Here is a 25987-nt window from a genome sequence, read left to right as displayed (position 1 = left end):
TGACCGGGGCAGCTTCCAATAAAGGCGCTTGCCCCGGCTTCTGGTCATCCACCCCCCCCACCCTTCCCCCGGAACGCAAACCGTGGGAACCGGAAGGAGGAGCGTTGGAACCGGAAGTGGAGGAGGTTGAGGCGTGGCCTGGTGCTGAGGCAGGGCACCGGCTTGGGCGGGGCAAATTAGTTCTCTCCACCTCCTGGGTGGAGCTTGGAGGCGAAGCAAAATATGGAGGAGGAGTTGGGGAGGGGTTAACTGGGGGCGGAGCAATAAGTGGAGTAGGGAGCGGAGCCGAGGGAGGAGCCGAGGGTGGAGAAAGGGGTGGAACAGAGGGAGGAACTGAGGGTGGAGCAACAGTAAAAGAAGACAGGTCAGGGGAAAGGAAGGGGTTGTCTTTTGGAAGAAGGGGATTTTGGGTAGAAGAAGGGGTAAAGGCGGGAAAGACCATGCAGTCTCTGCCATTTTGGGCTCCATGGGAGCCATCTTGGGTAACATCAGCAAACCTTACAACCTTTGGAGATACAGATGGGGACTTGGGGAGAAGAACAGAGGAATTGTGAAGAGAGCTCCGAAGAGTCTGGCCAGGACCCTTCGGAGGAGGAGGCCGAGCCAGTCGAGAGGGAGCAGGGGCGAGATGGTCCCCCTGCTTCTTGCTGGCCTTTAAAATCCCTCTCGAGGGCTCCTGCCTGAGGGAAGAGGGTAAGTAATGAGGGGTAGGGGCACGACAACCGGGAGAACTGGGGAGCAACCTAGAACAGGATGGGCTTTTTCTCAATTTCCCGGGTGGGCGCAGCGTAGTTAACACTTTGCCCGCCCAATATGCCACAAGAGATAGTTGTGTTTCCCCAGAATTAACTTAGCTATCTCATTTTGCCAGAATGGCTGCCCAAAACTGTGGCTCTCTTACAATTTCTGGGGTAACATTGGGAAAATGAGAAAAAGTCCATTTAACCAACAACTTCAACTCTTTCTTGGGGGCAGCAAACCCTCCCCCAAGTAACAAACATTTTACAACATAATAAACTCCTTTCTGGGATTTGCTCTACCCTGCACCCATCGTTCTCCCAAGGTACCCTAGACAAGGTCGCCTTAGGAGGAGCAAGATCCCGTGGTGGAAAACTCCACCTGCCCAAGGAAAACTAAAACTAAAACGAGACACACACAGCTGGCCCCTGCTCCCCCCGCTGTCCCCAAGTCTGGGGTTTCAACAAAGGGAAAGAAGGGATGTAGGGTGGTGGGATCTGGCCCCAAGTCTGGGGATATAGACCCCACAGGAAAGGAAAAACAAAAAACAAAAGGGGTGAGGACTGCCCCCAGAAGAAGAGCAGTGAGGGAAAGAAACACCGCCTGGGGATTAGCCCTTAAGGGAAGGAGGGTCGGGAGCGGTCCCCAATGCAGGGCATGGACTCCCAGGGAAACTTAAAAAGACAGGGGGAAAGCCACCGAGTCCAGGCTTACCTGGTCCAGCGGTGGTGCAAACAAAACTCGGGCAGGTGGTTCCCATCGCTGAAGCCCTCCTGAGGGGCGGGGAGTTGTGGCTTCGGGTCCCCTGGGAGCGCTACCCCTAGAACGGGGTCTGATACTACCAGGGGTAGCTTGACGGCCAAAAGAAATTATAAATCCAGTCTGTGGGGTCCGGTGGTCTGGCGTCCAGCTGTTCAGAAGTCCAGCCGGGCCCCACATTGGGCACCAATCTGCGGCGAGGTGTATCTGGCCTTGGAGGTCAGTGTCCGGCTAGCAGAGGATAGGCCGACACCCAGCTGCAATCCAATGCGAGCACCCCTTGGCGTCAGGAGGCCTCGGGCTGTGCTCGCTGCGGACTGGTCTCACTGCCACCACAACAGGAAATAAGGAGCTGGACTCTTGATGGGGTCAAGTCGGGTTTATTGTGATGCCCAAGACGACAACCATGGAGAGACCAGGAATGGAGGGTGGAACAAGGCTATGGAGGGTGGAACAAGGCTATAAAGGGAGAGGGTGTTTCAGGGAGGTGTTTACACAGAACCAATAAGGGAAAACGTGGAAGTGAACCTAACATAACAGGCATTAGGAAAAACCCAATCAATACAACGTAAGGGAGGGGGCCCGGGACCACAGCCAATCATAACCCCCCTGGGGAAGAAGATTCTGGTAAAATAGGAGGAGTGGGGGTGATTGACTGGGCCCAGGGAGGAGAAACAAGTGTACATATAAGGGTATTAGGGGGAGGAGGAATTATATAACTAAAAGGACTGACAACCCCAGTGGCGGGAGTTGCCATGGGAACAACATAATAGACAAGTCTGTGGCGGGAAAAACAGGGAGGGCAGAACCATTATCAAACGGGGTGGGGAACAATACAGAAAATGGGGGAGCAATTAAATAAACTAACAAAACACACTACAACACGTACCTATGGGTATATAACCTGTTATAAGCTCTCTACTCGGTCTCCATTATTCCCTCATATTGTCTTTGTCAGCGGACAGCATTTAAATTTTTCTCTCTTTTTCTTCTTCTGCCTAATGATGTTAGTTGCCCTTTATAAAAAATTTTCTGTTTGTTTGTCCTTCAATTATTTCTCCCTTCTCCCATCTATGATTCAGTCTTCCTCTCTTTATTAGTACGTCTCCATCTTTAGATATCTTTTCACCTCACTGGCAAGAGCTAGAATAGTTGAATAATAAATTCATGGCAGCTCTCAGTTTGCACCCTATTTATCACCCAACAGATCCAAAGAGTGTAAAGTGTAACATGAAAAAAAGAAACCCGTAAAAATATTTCTCCCTGTACTCCTCATCATGCATTTGTACTATATTCATTTTAATTGGATCATGACATGCACCAATTTATAAATTAATGCAATTAGCGCAATACAAGCTCATCCACAGGGTGCTAAAATGCATCACTATTTCACATAGCAAATTATTCATGAAGCAGGACTTTGTATTAAATTGTATGAGTTTCCAGTGCAGAAATCCAATTACTGTTCAGTGTGAAACAAGCAGCAGAGAATGGTGGGTGTAGGGTGAGACCAAGGCAGCAAAATTAAGGATGTAAAAAAAAGGTTATCCATGGAGACTAGCAGCTAAAAACCAGTTTAGAAAGCCCTAATGGTGTTTTCTCAAAAGTCCTTTCTGGCTGGAAATTTCTCTCACCTGTACTATTAAAATACATTATACCCATTCAAATATATTTGAGCAAAACAGCACAAACCTATTTCATTTCTTCTCTGGTGTCAACCATTTTAAAACTCTCTTCTCTGCTAAATTTTTTTGCTTTATTTTCCCCTGAAGTATCGTATCTGGTTTATCCCATACTCGAAAGCCTTCTATGCCAGTCTCTCAGGCCCCTCCACAGTTTTGCCATCATCATTAGGGCCCCAGCTTGCACTGTAAATATCCACATGTTCTGGGTTGAAACCAATTGAACTGGCCTCAATAGCATCCGTGACTATTCCGTCCAGCATCCGTATACCTTCACAGGGAAAAAAAAAACAGAAGCAGACTGAATTTACTTTCTGTTCCCTCTTCCTTGTCTTAGTTAACTGGTTTTAATGTTTCCAGTAAAATTAAGCCTTAAGTGCTGCAACCACAGCCAACTGCTGTTCACATAAAAAGTATTGAAGAGAGGCTCCTGTCAATGTAAAACAGTGCAGTTAGATTTTATTGGCAAAGCTCAGTGTTTTTGTACAGAAATCCCACCAAAAACCCCTTAAAATCTTCTTAGTCTCCTATTTGTTTTTTTTTTTTTTTTGTTCCTTCTACAGAGACCAAAGAAGAGATCTTGCTTACTGTTCTTGCTTTTTTCTTATTGCATTCTCTTTCTTCTTCCTCCTTCTCCCTTAGATCTGCAACAAAGACTTCTCAAACAGCTAAAATGCCGCTGAAATTAAATAGGTTTTATCAACATTATATTTGTCTGTAAGAGTTCTAGGAGTTTTAGTTCAAGGTGTAGTTCTGAACGTTCTGACCAAAGCACTTGTCCCTAGCAGTCCTTAAAGGTTTTGCTGTCTCTGTGAATTTGCAGTTTCACCAGCTCTTCAACCTTCACCACAGAAAAAACAAAACAACTCACTGTTTTTCCTCTGCCATGGTTTTTTCTGCTGTAAGCAATCCAGAGATATCTAGACATTAACAATTTATTAGCAGCTGCATGATCTAATCTCCTTCAGAGCAAGCCCAAAACTCAGTGGTACTTAAAATTCAGGTGCAGGCAGTTGTCCATCTGCACTGGATCCTTTCCTGTGCAAAGCCACAGCTCTGCAGTGGGGCTGCTACTACTGCCCAATGCTGGAAGACAGCAGAAAAAGCAGAAATCTGGCAAAATTCCCGCTGTGGCATGGCTCTTACAGCAACAGCAGCAATATAAGAGTCACCTCAGTCAAGATTCAGCCTGTGTTTACAAGCAATAAAAATGTCTGGGTTCCCTTGGATTTGGCAGATTAGTACTATAGCAGCTGCACCATTGCTGGCAGTTGGTGAATTATGACTACTCATTTTCTGGTATTTCCACAAAACGGGGATTTTGCCAAAGCTCAGCAGGCAAAATGTAGTAATTCCATTTAAAAAAACCCCAAAAATACCCCACAACAAAAAACCTCCAACCTTAACCTTGCAGCTAGGTGTCTTCTTCTTTTTTTTCATGCTATAAAGCAAGGAAAGAAAGACTGCAAGCATAATTATTTTCCTGAATGACTGACCTCTTAATACTCCTAATACCTCCAAGATAAAGCTGAGCTTTATTATTTCATATTCATTAGTGTTAAAGTCAGACAAAGGAGTTAATCCTCTCTACCACAGCTGCTCCACTATCACTCACAAAGCTGGGAAAAGCACCAAGATATATCCTGTGCCTCAGGTACTAAAAACACCACTTACCCAGGATTGTCTTAAACTCAGAATGGTTTGATTACTCTTTTTTTTCCTGTCGGCTCAGAATTTCCAGATTCTCTCATGCCAAGCAAAGATCTGCCTGTGTGAAAGCGGCTGCAAGTCCCAGGTGAGAGCTTGCAATACAAAATGAGATGGTGGGAACGTGAGGAGGAGTAGTGTGCACATACTTCCCACAGAAAAAGACAGACAGGTCTGCAGATAAATAATGTAATAAGGGGAAAACAGAACAAAACAAAACAAAAACCAGAAAACACCCAAGAACAACGACTCCACACTGATGAAAACAGCTCAAGGAAAAAAAGTCACTGCCTTGCCTTCCGATCATCAGAAATCCTGATTGCTCAAGTCAGCTCAGGGATTTGATGACTGCAGTGATATTCCCGTAAGGAGATTCCAATTACGTCCTCTTGCATAAACTCTTTTCTATTCTTGCTCCCATCATCAGTCCCACAAAATCAAAAGCAAGCAAAGCCCCAGGCAATTTCAGACACACACATATATGTATCTGCCTGGCAGAAGGGCTATTTTTAGCAACACGCCACTGTGCATGAACTCTCAGCCCAGTCCTTTGTAAAATGGAGCTTCTTAATTTAATTTCCATGGCAGCACCATGGAAATATCATAACACAGTGGTATGGTCAGGTATGCACGAAAATACTCTGATTTACCGGAGGTGATCGATACACTTTTCTCAGCTGTACAAAGACCAAGAGGCAAATGTTAAAGGGCACTGAAAGGTGTCACTTTGAAGACTGGCATGAAGAGTATTTTTTCTTCACACAGTGCACAGAGAAGCCCATGGTACTCACAGCCACAAAGTACTGGAGAGGCTAGTCCGTGCTGCAGAATAGTGCCAGGCATTGATGTGACCAGAGAGAACACTCAGGATTGTTAAACTCAGTACTTTCACAGAAAAACAACAACAAAAAAATATCAATGGAAAGTTTTGTTTTACCCCTCAAGGTGAAGTTAAACCAACCAGTGATGCTGAAGGCTGGAGAGCAAGGTGTTCCACATTGTCAGGGTTTCTTTCCCTGAAGCAGATATTGCTGACTATCAGAGAGAAGTGGTTGTGGACCACTGGATTTGTCCAAAATGGCAACTGCTACAAGCACACAGCCACTGAAGGGAGTCATCCTGAACTAATGTCAAGTACAAGTGTGCAATGTGTCATTTCATGGATTAAAAACAAAACAAAAAAAAAAAAAAACACACAAAAAACCCCCAAACAAAACAAAACAAACAAACAAAAAAAAAAAAAACAAAAAAAAAACAAAAAAAACCAAAAACCAACCAAAAAAAAAAAAAAAACAAAAACAAAAACACAAAAAAAACCCAGGGGGAAAAACAGCCTCTGGAGAAATGAATCCTGTAGAGCTTGGATCATCAAAAAAGCTTCCAGTGTTTAGCCGCTCCAAATTTATCTGAATCTTTTGAAGACTTCTCTTATCTTCCACTGCTCTTTGAACATATTTTTCTTACACCCCTGTCTGGGTGTTAATCAGCCTGGTCACATCTAACAGCTCACAATTTCTTTCAACTTTCCCATTCCTCCTTCTCCCCCACCCAAATGTATGTTGCTTGCTGGGTAATATGGATTGCTGGACTGCTTTTTCTCCTGTTATTTCCCTTTTCTAGATAAATCATCCTGCACAGATCTGTAGTTTGCATTTGCAAATGAGCACGGATCATATGCAAATAGCTGTGGAAGAATCTCCTCAGTAGATGCAAGAGCCTTAAAATATGGGCACAGTGGGAGTTCAGACATCTTTGCAGCTTCATCCATTTTACCTTCCTTTGAAAATCTGACGTCTTCATATTATGAGTGAGATATTTTATTTAAACAGATCATGACAGCATAATGAATTATGGCAATGGCAAACTGCAAAGCTGACATCCATGACAGCTCAGTGGAGTGACTGGGAGCCGAGGAAACACCACGCTGAAATGGTGGGAACGAAAGTTATGGGTGTCAATTGCCACTCATTGTCCCATCGTTTAAAAGGAAAAAGAGGGAATAATGGAAAAAGGAGGACTGTACAAATAACTTTCTCTGAGCTAAATAACCATTTGCAACTGATACTTGCATCATGATAATTTCATAAACAACTAGCAGATTGAGTCACTGATTAAAAAGCAAAACAACAATGTTGATTGGTGGGCAAGAAAGACTTTACTTGTGTTCAAATTTAACTTGTGGTGAAGTAGAGAAGGAAGGTGTTGAAACAAAAAGGACAGCAGTTTGCATGACTTGGCTGACATGACCTTTTGAATGTGATTGTGTAAATGGAAACAATGTGCTGCAAATATTGATGGGTATAATTTTGTGTACTCCTACTTTCACTCCACTGTTTATCCTTCCCTGGATAAACAATAAAAAGTAATTAGACCTTCATTCCTCAAAAGACACTGTCTTAACTCCAGGTAAATTATAAGTTGTTGCTGTTATTTTTGTTGTTGGTAATATTAGTAATTGTTGTTGATACTCTTAACATTATGATTATTAATTTTATTACTATCATCATAATCATCATCATCCTACCTGGACTATTGCTGCTCTTGTTACATATTCTACCTATCTATCTATTCATAATCCAATTCCAGACTTCATTAAAGAAATTCTGTCATGTACAGGTGTCACTCAGCACTGTTGCCAGACAGGATTTTGAAGCTTATGATACTGCAAGATCAATGTTTTCCAAGAATGACCAATCATTCATGTTTCAGATTAATGGTATCTGGCAATACTCAGCATCTGTCTTGTTTCCATTCACATTAGACATCTAATTATTTTTGTTCCTTACCTCCAACTCTGGAGTTGTAGGCTACTCCAACTCTGCATTTTCTGTTGTTGGCTTGCATGGCAATTTCCCCTGCACACCGTGTCCCATGCCTGAATAAATACAGCAAGAATAAAGAACACATCATAACAGCTTTGTTGCATTGTACAGAAAGACTCATCAAGGACCTTGATTTGTTCAAACTCTTCCTTTCAATTAATGCAATATGCAGTTATTGAAGAGCTTTTGAGTTGTATCTATATGATACAAAAATACTTACTTCTCCTAAGCTTCATTAAATATAATTTTACCTACTTCATGCTCCAAAGAAACATTTCCATGAGACGATAAATGCTTTCTTTAATCTCACTGAAGATATCAGTATTTTAGCAGAGTGAAAAAGTGGCATAAAATTATGGAGCTAAAAATATGTCTTCAGACAGAAATATGATACCAATATTTTTTAATCACACATTTAGATATGCCTTTTCTATATCACAGCATTTATGTAGGATTTCAGAAAGTGAGCTGTTACTGGGCTTGCAAGGGTTTTTCAGGGTGAGAGAGAGATGAGAATGTTGACTCCATTATCAGAAGGCTGGACTTATTATTTTATGATATATATGTTACATTATGACTACACTAATAGGAATAGAGCGAAAAGTTGAGAAGCTTGCTATGCTAAGAATAGAAAAAGAATGAATAATCAAAGGAGCTGTCTTTGATTCTCTCCCAGAGAGAGCTCGGTCTCTGATTGGCCCTTAATTGTAAACATGCAACATGGGCCAGGCACAGGTGCACCTGTTGCATTCCACAGCAGCAGATAACCATTGTTTACATTCTCTTCCTGGAGCCTCAGCTTTCCAGAAGAGGGAAAAATCCTAAAGAAAGGATTTTTCACAAAAGATGTCTGTGACGTGAGCCTTGAAAGTGTCCCCATTTTCTCTTGTAGCAAACTCTTTTCTATGCAATTTTTTTTCCCCATGGGTGATTCTAATTCCTCAATACAGAAATCCTTGCCATAAGTCTCAAGGTAAGAGCATTGTATTATGTAATGCTACAGATTTTTATTCAGTGACATGCTTCAATGCTTCTGGGCTGAATTCCATTTACTTATTAATAAAGATTAGAGACAATACAGGTAGATTTAAGAGATAATGAAATCATAACAAGAGTATAATGGCTTCTTTCTCTAAAATAACACTGCAACAAAGTAGAAGTGCTATTTTTCAAATGTCTTATTCATGGATATATTATCCTCACACTGATCTTTCTTTTTTTCCCTCATGCAATGATTTATGTTGTGAATGCTACAGTATTGTCTGATGGGAAACAGGGAGCCAATGCATCAGTTTCTTGCTATCTGCAGAGAGTAGTGGCATCCTAATTTGTTTAAGAAATTGACTGTTTTGTGTACCAGCTTCTAAGGAGGTCCCTCCTGTTCTCTTTCTTATGTACAAAATCCATAACCGGACTATGATGGACGTGCCCAGGTCTGACAGACCCATTGAGACTTTTTAATTTGAAATTTCCAGTGAAAAGCAGAGTATTGAAGTAAAAATATACTTTGGGAGGTATCATTCCAGAAACAGAGGCACAAGAATAGGTTATTCCCTTCACCTTGCGGAAATACGTCAGCATCTTACATGTGGCATAAAAAAATTCAGGACACCATAGGGAGATTACAATTATGAAGTTCTTCATCTAGGAATTTTATCCCAGTGTTTATATCAATGTTATGTGAGAATGGTCCTGCAAACTGGAACACAGGAGGCTCCTTCTGAGCATCCAATAGTGATTCTTTACATTGAGGGCAACCGAGCACTGCCACAGGTTGCCCAGGGAGGTTGTGGCCTCTCCCTCCTTGGAATATTCAAAAGCCATCCTGATCGTGCTGGGCAGAAGCCTCTAGAGCTCCCTGCTTGAGCAGATGACCTTCAGAAGTCCCTTCCAAGCTCAAGCATGCAGTGATTCTGTTACACAAATTCTTCCTCTTATAAAATAATTGCCACAGGACACCTACACAGAAATTTCTCTGCTTGTATCTTCTAACACACAAACTAACACTGCAATGTTTTGTTCTCTTCAGACAGCTGTGAGGCTACTCACTTGTTTTCATTTGTTGGGTCATATCTAGGAAAGGGATCATGATCATTGTCGTTGAAATTGTAATTTGCCTTTGGGTCCTACATGTAAAAAAAAAAAAAAACAAAAAAAGGAGAAGCAGAATTAATTCAGACAACTGGAAAAGGCATTTCTAAATTGCTAACAAAATGGGTTCCAGAGTCTGTATTTATTTACTTGATGTGCCTCATTGGCAGGAATCAAGCTGGTAGAATTTGATGGCCATTAACAATTCCATAACTTTTTCATGGAGCTTTAATAATTTATCATTAAACCACTACATACAAATGCGTCCGGGAACTAAATCTACTGCAGGAAAAAACAAAACAACAAAATATCTGCCCTGCTACCATTGCTAAGTGACATTCAGCTTCCTGTGACACAGACCAGGCTCCAAATCATGCCTAAGGCAAGTGTTTCAGTCTCTGTACTGCAGGAGCTGACTTACAGAACAGACAATGAGCTGGGGAAGAGTGTCTGTTTATCACATTTACAACTGGTTAATCTATTCCACAGCATTCTAATGCTCAAACTTACATAGTTAGCATAGATGTGAGTGTGATTCCACTCCAATCCATCATCCAGGACTGTGATGATGACTCCTGTGAATCCTTTCTGCCACACAGGAATAACATGGAGATCCAGTTTGGGCAGGGATGGAGTAATTCTTGCATCTTGCTGTGGGACAGAATGGATTCAAATATATCAGTATTTTATCCATTTATACCAAACAGATCCAAAGTCATATTCTAAAGATGCTGTAAACAATCTCAGCCAGAACAGTGTGTATTTCACTCAAATTTTGCAAATACAAACCAAAAATTAATTTCATCAAATACTTGTGGCATTAAAAGATTTACTGCACTTCACAAATATCCCTCAAGACCACTCCAGAACAAAAAAACACCTTGTATTTTTGGTAAGTAGGCAGCAGAAACTGAAAGGAGTGGTGAGGATGCACTGATGTGTCCTGTCCTTCTTCTTCTTCTTCTTGGCCTCCATCTTCTGTGGTGATGGTGGCACTTTGGGATTGGTCTTTACTAGAAGTGCACCGGTTAATAAGAGTAGAAGGTATTGGAGAAAAATTATAAATATTGTACACGTAACTTCGGGTATAAAGATAAGTGACCGCCCCAGGGGCTGCGGGAGTGTGCCCATGGCTGACTTGCTGTGCAGACCTCTGTCGGGCTGAAAGAAAATCTTTTAGATAAACAATTAATAAACACTGAGACCGAAACAAGATCAGAAGTCTCTCCTCGTCCTTTGAAGCGCTGGGCTGTCCAAGGCCACTCTGGGCCTTTCCAAGTCTTTGAAACAGCCGAGAAACCGAGCAAGTGGCATCCCTGAGCTATCTCCGGACATAAATCAGCCGGGAAGAGAAACCGACAACCAGCAAACATAAATCAACCATAAAACAGAAGAGAAAGAGAAAAATGGGATCCGACAACTGGCGTTCACTGCTTGGGCTACTCCCCACCAACCCTTTCGGGGGGGGGGGTCAGCCCTGAAGAGCTGAAGCTCAAGAGCTGAAGAACAAAGAGGACAGCTCCAATCTAGGACGAATTCCCAGGAGAGCACTGGTAGCTCCTGAGGAGAGAAGCCTGAAGAAAAAAGAAAAAGAAGAAGAGAAAGAAAAACAGCCAGAGGAGTCTGCAAAAAACAGCAGTCACTGAGAATTACATCTCTCAGCTTCTACCGAAGACAGTTCGTAGCAGAGCAGCCCGGATCGGAACCGGAAGGCGCCTCCGGATCCTTCCTGTGACCTGCTGGACAGAGACGGGAGGCTTCGGACAGCTCTGACGACAGATTCGGTGAGAAGGTCAAAATATAAGAACATAATTGCACACTCTCCCAAGAACAACGGGAAATTTTGTCCGCCTTACAAGGCGTGGCTCAAACACACACAGAAGAGATCCCAAAGAAAGTATTAAAACAGCTATTGTTGTGGGCAAGGCTTAACTACCCACTTGCTGAAACATGCCTGCTATTTGAAGTGGGGTTTTGGCAGGAAATTAACAGGCACTTATATTTCTTAGCGACACAAAAGGACGAGACGGCGTTAAAGCTGCTCTCGCCGGCAAGATTAATGCTGGAAGGCATATCAGCACAGTCGAAAAGACTGGGAGAGCAACGAAAAGTTGCGGTGCCCTCATCGGAAGGGGAGGAGCAAAGCTCCGGAAAAAAATTATCACTGGCCCTAAGAAGCCAGGGGGAAAGGGCTCTCGAGGAAAGAGAGCAAGAAATAATATTAAAGCCCCCGGTCCCAAAACCCAGAAACCCCAGGAAACTCCTAAAGCGTCCTGAAACTCCGGAGAGTACAGGGGAGTCAGGATCGGAGGGGGGGGTGAAGGGGGACAGAGGAGGGATCGGGGGGGCCGCTTCCTCGCGGGGGCACAGCGCGGTAGCGGCGGAGCCGGCGGGGAGCGCGGGAGAAGAGATACCGGGAGACACGAGTCCCGGTGCGGCTTTTGTCAGCACGGCGCCGGGGGGTGGCGGCCGTCCTGGAGACGCGCGCGGCGGGCAGAACTCGCAAAAACCCGCGGACAAATTCGGCTCGAATTGCGGGGCGGGGCGGGCCCGGGTGCCGGCGGGGGGCGGGCCGTACACACCGGCGGGAGGAATGGACACAGAGACAGAGTCAGGGGCAGACCGAGGGAGGAGACGTGGGAGGTGGAACAAGGGAGAGAGTGACGTCAGCCCAGGAGAGACGGGGAGAGGCTCGGAGAGCACGCATGCGCAGAGAGTAGAGCGCGGGCGGGGGCGGGCCCGTGACGTCTCGGGCGAGGAGGGGCCGTGCTCGGGTTCCTATGTCCCAGCGGCTCCACACCCTCTTCAGACTTGGTACCTCTGGATGAAAACCCTCGGAGTCCTAGTCCCTTCCCTTCAAGGGAGAAGTTCTGGTGTTCAAGCTCCATTTCCAGCTGAATTAAAAGCCAGGCAGACACGGTCTCAAACGAGATCACGAACACGGCAGTCGACAGGACGAGGGGCAGTCGAGCTCATGCTGTCATTCCAGCTGGGGAGGCCGGTGACAGCGCCACCTAGAGGGGGGCAAGGCTTTCGCTTGTATCTCCACAGATCGAGATCTGACGTGGGTGTCGGTACGACACGTGAAACCATTTCGAGTGCGAGAACATGAAAACACGGATCCGAGAAACAAGATCCAAGAAACAAAGAGACGAATACTCAGACAGGAGTCGAGACTCAGACTGCACAAGACAACTCGGAAGAGAAATAAAAAGAAACTAAGGACTTTGGGGGAATTCTCTGTTAAGGTCCTGAATGAAAAGCGAACAATGATTTCACATAGAAGCGAAGCCATGAGTTTCATGATGCTTATCTGCATCATTCTTTCATTCATTGCAGTAAGCAATGGGGGTAATATACCTATTAGTCAGCAAAAGCAAAATGTATGGTAGAATTCTTTGACATCTCTCCCATTTGGAGAGGAATTTTAAGGGTAGAGTTCTATGTTTTAATAATTCTACTAGTCCTCATACTTGTTATCCCATGAATATTTGCATGTTTAAAACACGCTATGAATCGGATAGCGAAAGAAATTTTCCTAGTGCAAACAGAAGGGGGAGATGTGGGATCTCAGCACCTCAGGATGAGGGTGCAGAGCGACCAAGACCACCCTTGGGGGGCTCGGGAGTCCTGGAATGTTGCCAGAAGTGTCTGGTGGCTGGACTTTGATCCTACACAGGAGATAACATCTGTATGAGGACTGGGAGGATTTCACTGGGGTGAATGGTGAAGGGATAAGTTAATTAAGGTGTAGAACACAGGGTTTAGGATTTCTGTACAGGGGGGTCTAGAGAAGTAAGATGGAGGAATTGGGGCGTGTCCTGTCCTTCTTCTTCTTCTTCTTGGCCTCCATCTTCTGTGGTGATGGTGGCACTTTGGGATTGGTTTTTACTAGAAGTGCACCGGTTAATAAGAGTAGAAGGTATTGGAGAAAAATTATAAATATTGTACACGTAACTTCGGGTATAAAGATAAGTGACCGCCCCAGGGGCTGCGGGAGTGTGCCCATGGCTGACTTGCTGTGCAGACCTCTGTCGGGCTGAAAGAAAATCTTTTAGATAAACAATTAATAAACACTGAGACCGAAACAAGATCAGAAGTCTCTCCTCGTCCTTTGAAGCGCTGGGCTGTCCAAGGCCACTCTGGGCCTTTCCAAGTCTTTGAAACAGCCGAGAAACCGAGCAAGTGGCATCCCTGAGCTATCTCCGGACATAAATCAGCCGGGAAGAGAAACCAACAACCAGCAAACATAAATCAACCATAAAACAGAAGAGAAAGAGAAAAATGGGATCCGACACTGATGGACCTTGGAACACTGGGTTAATAATCAGACCTGCTAATGTTTGTTCTTTCCATTTGATGAGGAGCCAAGACAGTGCCCGCAGTGCAGCGAGCTGGAGTTCCTCCAAGTGTATTTTCTCCTTGGATGTTAAAGTTAGCCAGAGCAAAATAATTAATGGGTAAACCAATTAAGGTAGTTGTTTGGTTGGGAACAACTGTGTTGAATCACAATTTTCTCTTTACTACCCTCATTGGTGTTCCTGTGGTAAATCAGCTGGAAGTAGGAATCATGTGTAGCCTTCTCTTCTGCAGCAAGTTTTTTGAAGAGTATCTGCTAAATGGGTCATTTTCCCTCTCTAATGCTAAAGGAGCAGTGCATAATTTAGAAAACATGCTTACAGCCCCCATAAAAGCAGAGATGTAAGAAGAAGCACTTTCTTTCTCCTTCTCTGTGCACAATTACATTAGCTGATGGCAGGTTTTCTGTATTTCTTTGTTTCCAAAGAAATACTGCATAAAATACAAGGTTTAGGAAAAGAAATTTTTTATGGGGGGAAATTTCTTTCATATTTTGCTATCTGTACTCGACTACTTCGACTCAGGAAATTATTTGAGATTTCAAACTTTGTTCTCTTGAATCCATCAAATAATATTTTTTTCCTGGTGATGTGTGAAGGTACACAGGATAGAGCTAAAACTGTTGCCATCAAATCATAAAAATAAGGTAATAGTCAGTTATTCACTACAAAGCAAAGAACATATTTTGGCAGAAAATGTCTAACTCTTTTATGCATTTAATCAGAAAAATTCAACGTTCATTGCAAACAAGGATAAGCAGTAGGTTTTTGTTTCTCATCTGTGAAAACTAGAGGGAAAAGTAGTGAAAACCATAAATAGGTGGGAAAAGGAACTAAATCTCCTGGAGAGCAGAACATTGCCAGTTTTTTTTCCCCTGACTGCTTTTATGAATCATGTGTGCGTTTGTGTATTTGTCTAATACAGACATCTTGGAAATGTCCTGCTTTTTTGGATACAGGCAAGGAAGACAACAGACATTCTGGATCTAAGAAAAGCTAAATTCTTACAGACAACAATATTTTTTCTGTTCAAAAGAAGTCTGCAGGAATCTTCGTGGAAATATTTTATGCTATGTGGTTTATAATTCATCTTCCCTAGCTCAAAAGAAGGAAAGTAGCCTAGATTTTGATATTGTTTCTCCAAGATGAGCTGAGGAAAATTATTTCCAGACACTCAGGCCCCATTTGTGCTTGACCTTTCTTTCTGATTTGTTATACCCACCTTTAATCCCATCCCTATTCTGAGTAAATGCAATGAATCCTAGACTGAAGGTACAGCTAGATGCACAATGGAAACACAGGCTCTTGGAAGAAACCATGTAAAATCTAAATGATCAAGTGGATTTCTCAATGACACATGCTGATAGAAACTGTGGAGCTCAGGAAATTTTTTTTCCCTGAGGTTTTGAGCATGTGAGCAAGCTTTAGAGACCCTCTAACACAGAAATCCTAGTTCATATAGCTGAAGGTGCTTGTCACATGCATACAGATGCTTTTGTTTTAATCTGGTATATGTTCTGTACTACCAATTTTAATAAAGAAATAGATGGCCAGCTTCAGATATGGTAATGGATCTAGGATCTTTGTAGAAGTGACATTCCACAGAAGAGAGAAGGTTGCCTGAAAATGTTATTTATAGAGATCACTCATTTTTACAACATACACTAACAAAAGATACTTTCATTTATTCTCCCTCTGTGCAACCACTGGTAAAATAATGTAGCTGGTGGCACAACCACCTTCCCCAATTCCACAGGGCAACAAATTCTTACCAGATACCACTGCTGATTCCACATAGGGTCGTTGAAAAGGCTTTCAGCTGAGTCTCTCATGGCGGCTCGCTTGGTTCGCTTTTTTTCATACTGCTGCTCTGCCCATGACACCTGCAATTATTTGTAAAATTATGATAAGTGAACCTCTTCAATATGGGACTTTCTTAACCTGGAGTGTAAGGGCTTTCGTCACACAGAGAGATTTTGGTGCCTAAAGCAAAATGAGCAGCATTCAGCACAGGGAAGAGGATTATTTAAACTGTAGTGCAGTGAGATTTAGGGGAGAGAACTTGGTGAAATCACAATACTGTAGAATCAATTCACAGAAAATCATTAAATACAAGTTAACAAGAAACTCCTGTGAGTGACACAAGGCAGGTTTTTTGCATCAAATAAAACCATGTAGTAGGGCTAGAAGGTCATCTAAGCAATGGTGCTTACTGAAACAGGGAAAACCACGGCCTGCTTCTTTCCCCTACTTATCATTTATTCATTCTCTACTGGGAGTGAAAAGGCAAGAAGAAAGATTTAGTCTAGCAATCATAATGATGCTGTTACTCACAGACCAGCTGGACCTCCAAGTCTCCTTCCTAGTGGTGTTTTGAAAAGTGGTCAATTAGCAAGCTATGACTATTAGACTAACTTCATCACCAGCATAATTCCACTTAAGGCAACTGAAAGCCAAAATGCTTCAGCGTGCTTTGATAAAGCTTCAAACGAGTTGCACAGCCTTTGTGCACAGGCACAGCAGTCTCTAAGGCACTAGGTTGTATTTTAAATGTGTACTGCCCTTGAATGCATTACTGAACCCAGTTCAGATGAAATCCTGATGATGATGCCTCTCTCTGTGCTGTGTGCTCTTTTTGGAAAGGGAATAAAACATTATTAGTTGATCCTTGTACAATCACTCTGATGCAGATATGGTTGGTCCTTTTCATCCCAAATTCCAAGCAGGCAAAGAAAACAGGTTCAGTAAGATTGCCAAGATCCTGTGACAAGCCTCTCATGGAGGATGCCTTATATCTAATCTTTTACTTTCAAGCTCTGAATAGATTCTGTTCCTTTTATCTACTGTGATTGAGCAGCTTTATGATCCTGACATCTATCACCATATATGAGATAATAGTGACTCAGAAGTTATGATTAAGAAGTAGGATTTGATTAAAATGCAATTTTGTAATGAAAGCCTAATGAAAATTCACTACAAGAACATAAATCCCCTAAAACGGTATCTGCATTAGGCATGTTTACAATTCTCTTTGCCATATATTTAGTCCTAAACCCCCACAAACCTTGGTCATAGAAGATGAATATACCCATGCAAGTGTGGGTATTTTAAACTGCTCTATTGATATCTCAGGCCATACATACTTGTGCACACGTTGGAGTAATTACCTCTATCTCCCTTCCCTGCCCACAGCAAAGCTTGACCTCTTCACTACCCAACAGTAATTAGCAATTGACAACTTCCACGCTTGTTATTTCTTTTCACGGGGAGCAAGTGCACTGAAGGGAAATGAGCTGAAACTCCCAAGCCATATGTCAGGCAAACAAGCAAAACGTTTGTCACTCAGCAGCTGGGTGAGGTTTCAACCACCCACCCCCATCAAAAGCTGAAGTCCCCATGCCAAATCTTCAATCACCAATACATAAAGCACTAAAAAAATTCTCAATTCAAATCTACTTGCAAGAAAGTAGATTTGGAAACTCGTGCAAATACTAGAAGAAGGTAGGTAACCAGATAATTATATCCCTTCAATGTATTCACAGCCTTTATCTGTTTTACAACAAACAATATAGGAAGCAGATAAATACTCAGATTAGAGCCAAGTCTTACCACAACTTTCACACTTAACATACCGTAAAATTCATGAAGGCGTTTTACAAACAAAAACAGGATTCCCTTTTTCTCTCTCTTTTTAAAGGTTGAATCTAAATCTTTTTAAGTAGGCTGCTGCTGAACAAGATCAGCTCCTCAGTGCAAAGGTCCCTGTGTAACTACACAGAATTACATGATTGCTCTGTGTTTATACACTTGTATAATGCATAATTACATCTCATTTATCCACAGAATTAATCTGGATGGTAAATAAAATGGAAATTGGAGTAAATTTAGCAAATCACCTGCAGCACTTTGAATCTGAGAATGCAAGAATGCAATATTGTCTGGTAGCAATATGATACAATCATGTCCATTCTGCTACAATTTTAGGACATGATGCATTGAACACTCTCATTCCTCACGGTGTAACAGATTCATTGGATGCAGCAAGCCCAAAAAAGGGAGGGACTTGACGAATTGAAGGGATACGACCATCCGATTGATGAGCATCGAACTCCGATTTATTGATCCAGCTTACACACTTTTATAGTAGTGTTAAGTTCATACATATTGCAAAACCCGAGCTCATCATTGGTTACAGATTACACACCAACCCCTCCTTTGTTGTCAATACCTGTGGTTTCTTGTTGAGGCTAATACTTGTTTTTCTCATCCTGCTGTTGACTTGTTATTGAACACCCTTTCAAAGACTCCATGTTTTTCACCATATTTTCCTCATCACTTAGCCAAGGACACGGTATTTACTGTTTAAGGGAAAAGCCTGAGAACTTGCTGCTTACAGCTGCCTTTTACTTTTTAACCAGCTGTATGTGATCATGGCCCTTCTATAAGCCATGTCAGAACAAAATTCTGCAACAAGACTGCACCCAAAACTCTGGTCCTGAACACTGTATTACAAGAGAAATACCTATGTGACTACATGGAACATGTGGTCATATAGGCATAATTGCTAGTTTAGATTGAATCTGCAGGTTTGAACATCCCCAATTTAGGATTATTTCAACTTTAACTGTTAGACCAGTTCCTGCTTGCAAGGAAATAGATGAGATTGTACACTTTTGAAACAAAAGAGGCAAAACAAACACCCTGTCTTGCCACACAGAATATTTCCTCCTAGTTGACATTTGCATCTAAAACCTCCAGACTGAAGATTGCTCATTCTGCAGTGATTTGTCCTTATATGAGAATTTGCTGGTTTTGACAACTAGGTTACTTCATGGTTTGGACAGCTCATATTGTCACAGTGATTGTTGCAACAATGCTGATCTTAAAATCAAATGTTGTTGTTGTGACATTTCCCAGTTTGTAAGAGAGGCTGACAGCTTTCTGGTCTGCTCTTTAAATTTGTCATGCACCTCAGTTTTTTATTATGGTTGCAAACAGAAATGCTTCTCTCTGAAATAAAGCTGGACAAAGGAGGGGTCTGCTTCACCAGTGGGTTGTACCTTAGACCCCTCTCCAGTTTGCTTGCTCTTTGACTGCAGTAGCAAATCATTGTAACAAAAAGCTGCAAGTCTGGAATGTGTGATGGATCTTTTGAAAAGGGATTTTAGCTTGTTGTAGAAGCCAATCCAGCAGAACATCAGCCCTTTATCCCTGCTTCTTTTTTTTTTACTTAATATTCAGTCACTTTAAATCAAACCTAATTCACATGGTAATTGCACAGACGTGGCCTAATTAAACTTAGTGCATCTATGGATTTTTACTTTGAATCCACCCCCTTGGTTCCCTGTTCACATTTTCTTTGGTGGCACATCAACATCTGAAATTCCGGTGCTGCACACCTTAAATCTTAATTTGGAAACCTCTTGTAAAATATGTGGTAAGGGAGGGTCAGACTCTGCCTGTGAATGACAGAATAGTTAAGTATCATTCAGCACGAGGATGGATGGCTGAATATATTAGACTCGCAAAATGAGAAAGGCTTGCCTGTGACCTCTTTACAAAGCTAGCGGTAAGGAGACAGAATTTAAAATAAAATTTAAAAAAAGAATAAATTTAACACTTACCCGCTCATCATCAGAAAGTCTCTTAGTGATATGAATAGCACTTCTTCGGGACCGTCTTGGGTGACTCTTATGCCTGAATAAATAGTGGTTTTTCAGTGATCCAATCTGTAAGACACAGGTGTGCTTTAATTATCAGGAAGCATTTCCCCACTGTGAGCAAGTACCAACATTCAAAACCTGAAAGAGTTCACGCTGCCTTAAAGACAAAAGAGCAAGAAACCAGCCTGTAGATATTTTAATTCAAACAAGGAAGCACTCTTCCAGTAACAAGTGCTTCTCTCAGCCTACGTGCTGCTAGAAGAAGCCGGGGCAGTAATTTCATTTGGGCTACTCAAGGGCAGTCATTACAACTGCAGGACTCAAGTTACACAGCACTTGCGCTAATGACCACAGTACTCATGGACTCACCTCGGCAAGGACAAGGTGGGCGGGTTGCTCACCGGTTTTATCTGCTTTTCCTGTGTTTCAGCTGGACAGGTGTGAAAAGCCTCGCCTGGCTTCAGACACCTCACTGCGGGGCTGGGTTGAATACCCCACTCTGATAAGGACGGGCTCTTTGACAGCTGTGCGGGCAAATGCAGAGGCTACGAGGGCAGCAGGACCAAACCCGTGCAGGTGGCATCACACGTAGGTGGGATCCAATTTCACATAGCTGGGATCACACCTACGGATTTGGGAGCGCGTTGGACACGGCCGTGCCCCAAAGCGGGGCTGGGCAGGCCACCAGAGCGGGCTGGCAGCCCGCGGGCAGCACCGGGGACACGGAGGGGCGCTGGGCGCGACCCCGACCACGGCGCCGGGCCGGGGACAGCAGGGTCCCAGCGCTGGGGGCGCCGTGCCCGGCACAGGACCCTCGCCGGGAGGTTGAGGCGAAGCTGCTCCCTCACGGCGGTTACTCATCCCTGACAACGCTGACGTCACGGCATCCCAAAAAAGCGCCCGAGGGATGGCTGGAAAAAAGCCCCGCGATGGCGATGGAGCCGGCGGGGCGGAGGCGGAGCGGGGTCGTAGCCGACACTGCCCGCGCCCTCCTCCTCCTGCCCGAGCTGCCGGGGGAGAGCCGGGGCAGAGCCCTGCCCGGTGCCCGGGGCACTGCGGGTGCGCGGCCGGTCTCCTCAGGAGGAGTGGGGTGCCCTGCCTGACTCTGCCCGCTCTCTTCAAGGAGAGCCAGCTGCCCTGCCCGGACCCCTCCAGGGAGAGCCGAACCTCCCGCCCGACCCTGACCAGTCCAGCCAAAGAGAACGGGAGTGCCCTGCCCGCTCCCATCAAGGAGAGCCAGAGGTCCCCGCCCGCTCCCCTTGTTAGCGTTCAAAAACACATAATCACGGGGGATTATATGCGGTGCTTTTTATTAAGAGCTCTGGGAATCGGGGTATATTCAACCCAAATCTGACTCCGACCATACATCAGAAATGATCGTGTTTTATACTCTATCGTTACATAACTTTCATGTTAAATATTAAACTTATATTGTTCTATTGCATACTTAAATTTAGCCCCTCTCTGAATTTCCAACATAGTTTCTCACTATTCTTCTTATGGTTATATAATAATTACATTTAATTACTAAACAATCATCACATCTAACAATTATATAATTTCTCATACTGCTTACGCAGGTGCAGTTAATCTGGGAAAGCACAAAGCCTAACATTTTAGATTCTATCTTTAACTTTTTCCAGGGCTCCACTATCATTCTCCCCCCTTTGAAAGCATTTTCACTTCACTATAGGTGTAAATGTTTTCACTTGATACAGTCCTTTATTCCTCAGTTTTTACTTGGTTCTTCAAATCCAGGGTTGATGTAAACATTGTCGTGGATGCTCTTACGAACTGGAGAACCAGAAGATGGTGGGCGTGGATCTCGTGTTAGTGCCTTTATTATCCTCAGGTTCCAGGTTGTTTTCTTCTGTATCTCTCCCTTTAAGATGCTGTAAACTAACCAAATTGCTAAGAATACAATTAGTAAGATTATCATACTCTCAATGATACACTTAATCAATGAACTCACATTCCACCCTAATCCTTTAAAGATTTTTCCTAACCAGCTTGTAGCCAAATCCTTTTGCTCTTCTTGTGCATCATGCTCTATTTGTTTCAACTGATTGATGTCATATTCTACATCTGCAGTTACATTTGGGATATGAATGCAGCAATGATCAACTTGTCCCTTTAAGAATCCACATACTCCATGCTCTTTCAGGAGTAACATATCTAGGGCCAATCGATTTTGTAAAGTCATTTTTGTGGTGGCTTGTAATTGTATATTTAATTCTTTAAATCCTTCCCGGGTGACTCTTGCCAGTCTACCTACCTGACCTATAAGTTTGTAGAGCATCTCTCTGCTCTTATAGTTTGCTATAGGACCAAGCAATGACTCCACTAGAGGGTTCTTGCCAAGTGTCATCTGGATTTCACTCCACTAGAGGGTTCTTGCCAAGTGTCATCTGGATTTTCATTGTCTAGAACTTCTCTTCTTGCTCTTATCTGCAGAAGTTCATGTTTTCCATTAAATGGGGACTTTTTCCAAATTGGACATAAGGTTGGCAGGCCTGAAGTAATCTCCTTTACTTTCCCGTCTACAGGCAGATGTGTTGTCCAGATACCATCACTTGCTGCCCATACAAATTGTCCTGGACTTCGGATTGTAATCCTGGTACACCCTATAATTACTTTATAATTCACTCTGCCTTGTTTATGTTTGATCCCTCTGCAAGCACAACCAATTTGTAGGGCTGTTGCCAGGGGTGGCATCTGTTTTATCTCTTCATCGTCTGAAGTGCAGTCGTAAGTTTTATTACATGCCCACCAACTTACTTTGTCTGCCCTCGTTCTGCTGCTAGTGTCTGTGTTTGTTATTGCTGGATCTGTTTCATTCTTGGGGCCTTCCCACTTAATACACCAAGGGATGTTTGCCATATATTGGAATCTTTGAAGAATACTCACAGACCACGCACTGTCCCAAGGTTCTATCTGATCTTTCTTATCCTTGGCCTCACATTCCCATACCAGAGTTGTTTCTGTAACTTGCCTAGATTCGGGTACCAGTTTACATGTAATTGTTTTGTTCTTTTGTATTTTAGGTAGTTTTGATGTTATGTTTCCCCAATTTACTGGGTCTCCTGCTGCCTTTGGTATTGGCAGACAGGCAGTTATTCGGCTAGTGTTTTGCATTTTGGCAAAATCTTTGACTAATCCAATCATTACATTCTCAGCCCGAACTGCATTAAAAACCTTTATCACCTGTGTTTCCGTTTGTACCTCTCTCTTCATTCTAGAATGAAGAGTGGCTAGTTGATCATTTTGCATTTCACATCCCAAAGATATTAATAACCATAACGTTAGCACAATTACTGATAGCATTCTGAAAGCAATTAGACATGTCTTATCTGCAGCCTTTGTTCATTCCAGAGTTTATACAGTCTGTGATCCAGGATGGACTTTCTTCACTCGGGTATAGTGGATCCAGGGGTCCACGCTGGCTACTTTGACTGCTGTAAAGGTGGTCAGTGGTACCTGATGGGGTTCACTCAACTTTTCTTTCAGCAGTTCCTCATTCCATTTCTTGATGTACACCTCATCTCCTGGATGTATGTTATGGACTGGGTTCTCGAGAGTCAGTGGTCTATTCCACATGAGGATACTCCGGAGCCGAGCTAAAGTTTTCCCAAGAGACAGAATATAATTATACACTTCCTGCTTTCCTGTGGCATGTACATTAGGGTTAGGCTCAGGAGATTCATATGGTTTCCCACACAATATCTCATAAGGACTGACTGACATCCCACTCCTAGGCTTTATCCGAATCCTCAACAGTGCTATTGGCAAAGGCTGGGGCCACTGCAATTTGGCTTCTTGGCATATTTTACTGATTTGCCATTTTTGTGTCTGATTCATCCTCTCTACCTGTCCACTTGACTGGGGTCTCCATGGTGTGTGGAGGTCCCAATTTATCCCCAGCAATCTACTTACCTCTATTACTACTGTAGCTATGAAATGGGGTCCCCTATCTGATGATACCCCTAGGGGTACCCCAAACCTGGGAATAATCTCCTGTAGTAGCCACTTAACTGTTTCCTTTGCTTGCTTCGTGCGACAGGGAAGGGCTTCTGGCCACTCAGACAATGTGTCAACCCCCACTAACAGGTATTTGTATCCTCAAGTTCTTGGCAGTTCTACAAATCTTCCTGCCAATAGTCTCCTGGCTCTATTCCTATCTGAATTCTTCCTAGCTGTGCCTGTCGCCTGGCCACTGGGTTGTTTTTCAAGCAGATATCACATTTTGACATTACTGATTTTGCCATTGTTAACATCTTTACTGAAATTAAACTCTGCTTTAGCAATTTTACCAATGCCTCTGCTCCCCAGTGACATTCGTTATGTTTAATCTGTAGAACTTCTCTCATTATCAAGGGGGGTACCACTATTTGTCCTTGTGCAGTTACATACCATCCCTTTGAATTCTTTTGTGCATTTTGCAAACGTGCCAGTCTCTCATCTTCTACTGAATATTTTGGTTTTGGAGGCAAATTGAATTGGGATACATTAAGCTTCAAAGGTATCAATGCCATTGTTGTTTGTACCTGTCGAACAACCTGTCGGGCTGCCCAGTCTGCCTTTCAATTTCCCTCACAGATTTTGGAGTTTCCTGATTGGTGTGCTTTGCAGTGTATGATTGCCACTTGTTCAGGTTTTTGTACTGCCTTTATCAATTGCAGGACTGCATCCTGATGTTTAATGTGCGTACCACAAGAAGATAACAGTCCTCTTTCTTTCCACAGTGCTCCGTGTACATGCACCACTCCAAAAGCATATTTTGAATCAGTCCAGATATTTACCTTTTCCCCTTCACTTAATTCTAGTGCCCCGGTTAAAGCAATCAGTTCTGCCTTCTGGGGAGATGTATTTGGTGGTAATGCCTTTGCCTCCACTACTGTATTGACCGTTGGTACCGCATATCCAGCGTATCTGGCTCCGTTTTCCACGAAGCTGCTCCCATCTGTAAACAGCTCCCACTCTGGCTGCTCTAGTGGGACGTCTTTCAGGTCTTCTCTTGCTGAATAGGTCTACTCTATAACTTCTACACAGTTGTATTCTAATGGGCCTTCTTCAGTTGTGGTACCTAGTTACAAAGCTGGATTCAAGAGGTTAGTTGTTTTGAATGTGACATCAACCTGCTCAGTCAGGACTACCTGGAATTTCATCATCCTGCTGGGAGATAGCCAATGGCCCCCCTTTTGTTCTAAGACAGTGGTTACCATGTGTGGTACACAGACATCTATGTGCCTTCCCATAGTACGTTTCCTGGCTTCTTGTATCAGGATGACAATAGCTGCGACTGCCCGCAGACATGGGGGCCACCCGGCACTTATGTTGTCGAGTTGTTTGGAAAAGTAGCCCACCGGCCTTTTCCAGCTTCCCAGATGTTGACTCAGGACTCCTAGTGCTAGGCACAGCCTCTCATGTACAAACAGCTGAAAATCTTTAAACAAATCAGGTAACCCTAATGTTGGAGCAGCTGTCAGTGCTTCCTTTAATTTTAGGAAGGCTTCTTTCTGTGGTTTGCCCCAGGTGAATGGCTGTGTCTTCTGAGCTTCATACAGGGGTTTCGCAATCAGTCCATAGTCCATGATCCACAAGCAACACCATCCTGCCATCCTGAGGAAGACTCACAGCTCATGTAAATTCTGGGGCTCTGGAATAGCACAAATAGCTTGGATATGGTTAGTACCTAGTTTTCATTGCCCTTGTGAAATTTCACATCCCAGGTAAATCACAGTCTGTTGTGCGATTTGTGCCTTTCCTCTGGATACGTTATAGCCTCCCATTCCCAGTGAATTTAAAATCTCAAGGGTTACCTTTATACAGGTTGCTCTTTCTTCTGTAGCTATTAGTATATCATCAACATACTGCAACAATAAGTATTGGTCTCTTGGTACTTGCCCATTTTCGGTCCAAATCTCCAGTTCCTTTGCCAGTTGGTTTCCGAATAGGGTCAGCGAGTTCTTGTAGCCTTGTGGTAATCGTGTCCAGGTGAGCTGGGTCTTTCTTCCGTTCCCTGGGTTTTCCCACTCAAAAGCCAACACTTTCCTACTTTCTTTGTCAAGGGGGATGCAGAAAAAGGCATGTTAAATCAATTACGGTAAACCATTTATATATCTCCTTTACGGATGTTAGTAATGTATAATGATTTGTTACCACTGGAT

At 43.3% G+C, this 25987-nt stretch overlaps 1 protein-coding gene across 1 annotated transcript in view; it reads right to left on the bottom strand.

Annotated features, from left to right (window-relative positions):
• Window positions 1-19883, bottom strand: part of PCSK1 (proprotein convertase subtilisin/kexin type 1) — a 46676-nt gene extending 26793 nt beyond the window's left edge. The window contains 6 exon segments of the mRNA XM_063179889.1: window positions 3280-3450; window positions 7673-7761; window positions 9758-9834; window positions 10310-10450; window positions 15930-16040; window positions 19782-19883. Of these exon segments, the coding sequence (XP_063035959.1) occupies window positions 3280-3450; window positions 7673-7761; window positions 9758-9834; window positions 10310-10450; window positions 15930-15989 (538 nt within the window). The 5' untranslated portion in view covers window positions 15990-16040; window positions 19782-19883.
• Between the last annotated feature and the right edge of the window lie 6104 nt (window positions 19884-25987).

The sequence above is a fragment of the Melospiza melodia genome, chromosome Z (genome assembly GCF_035770615.1).
Source record: "Melospiza melodia melodia isolate bMelMel2 chromosome Z, bMelMel2.pri, whole genome shotgun sequence".
NCBI lineage: Eukaryota > Metazoa > Chordata > Aves > Passeriformes > Passerellidae > Melospiza > Melospiza melodia.
Note: the sequence above shows the minus strand (reverse complement) of the source record. Positions and strands in the feature narration are given on the sequence as shown.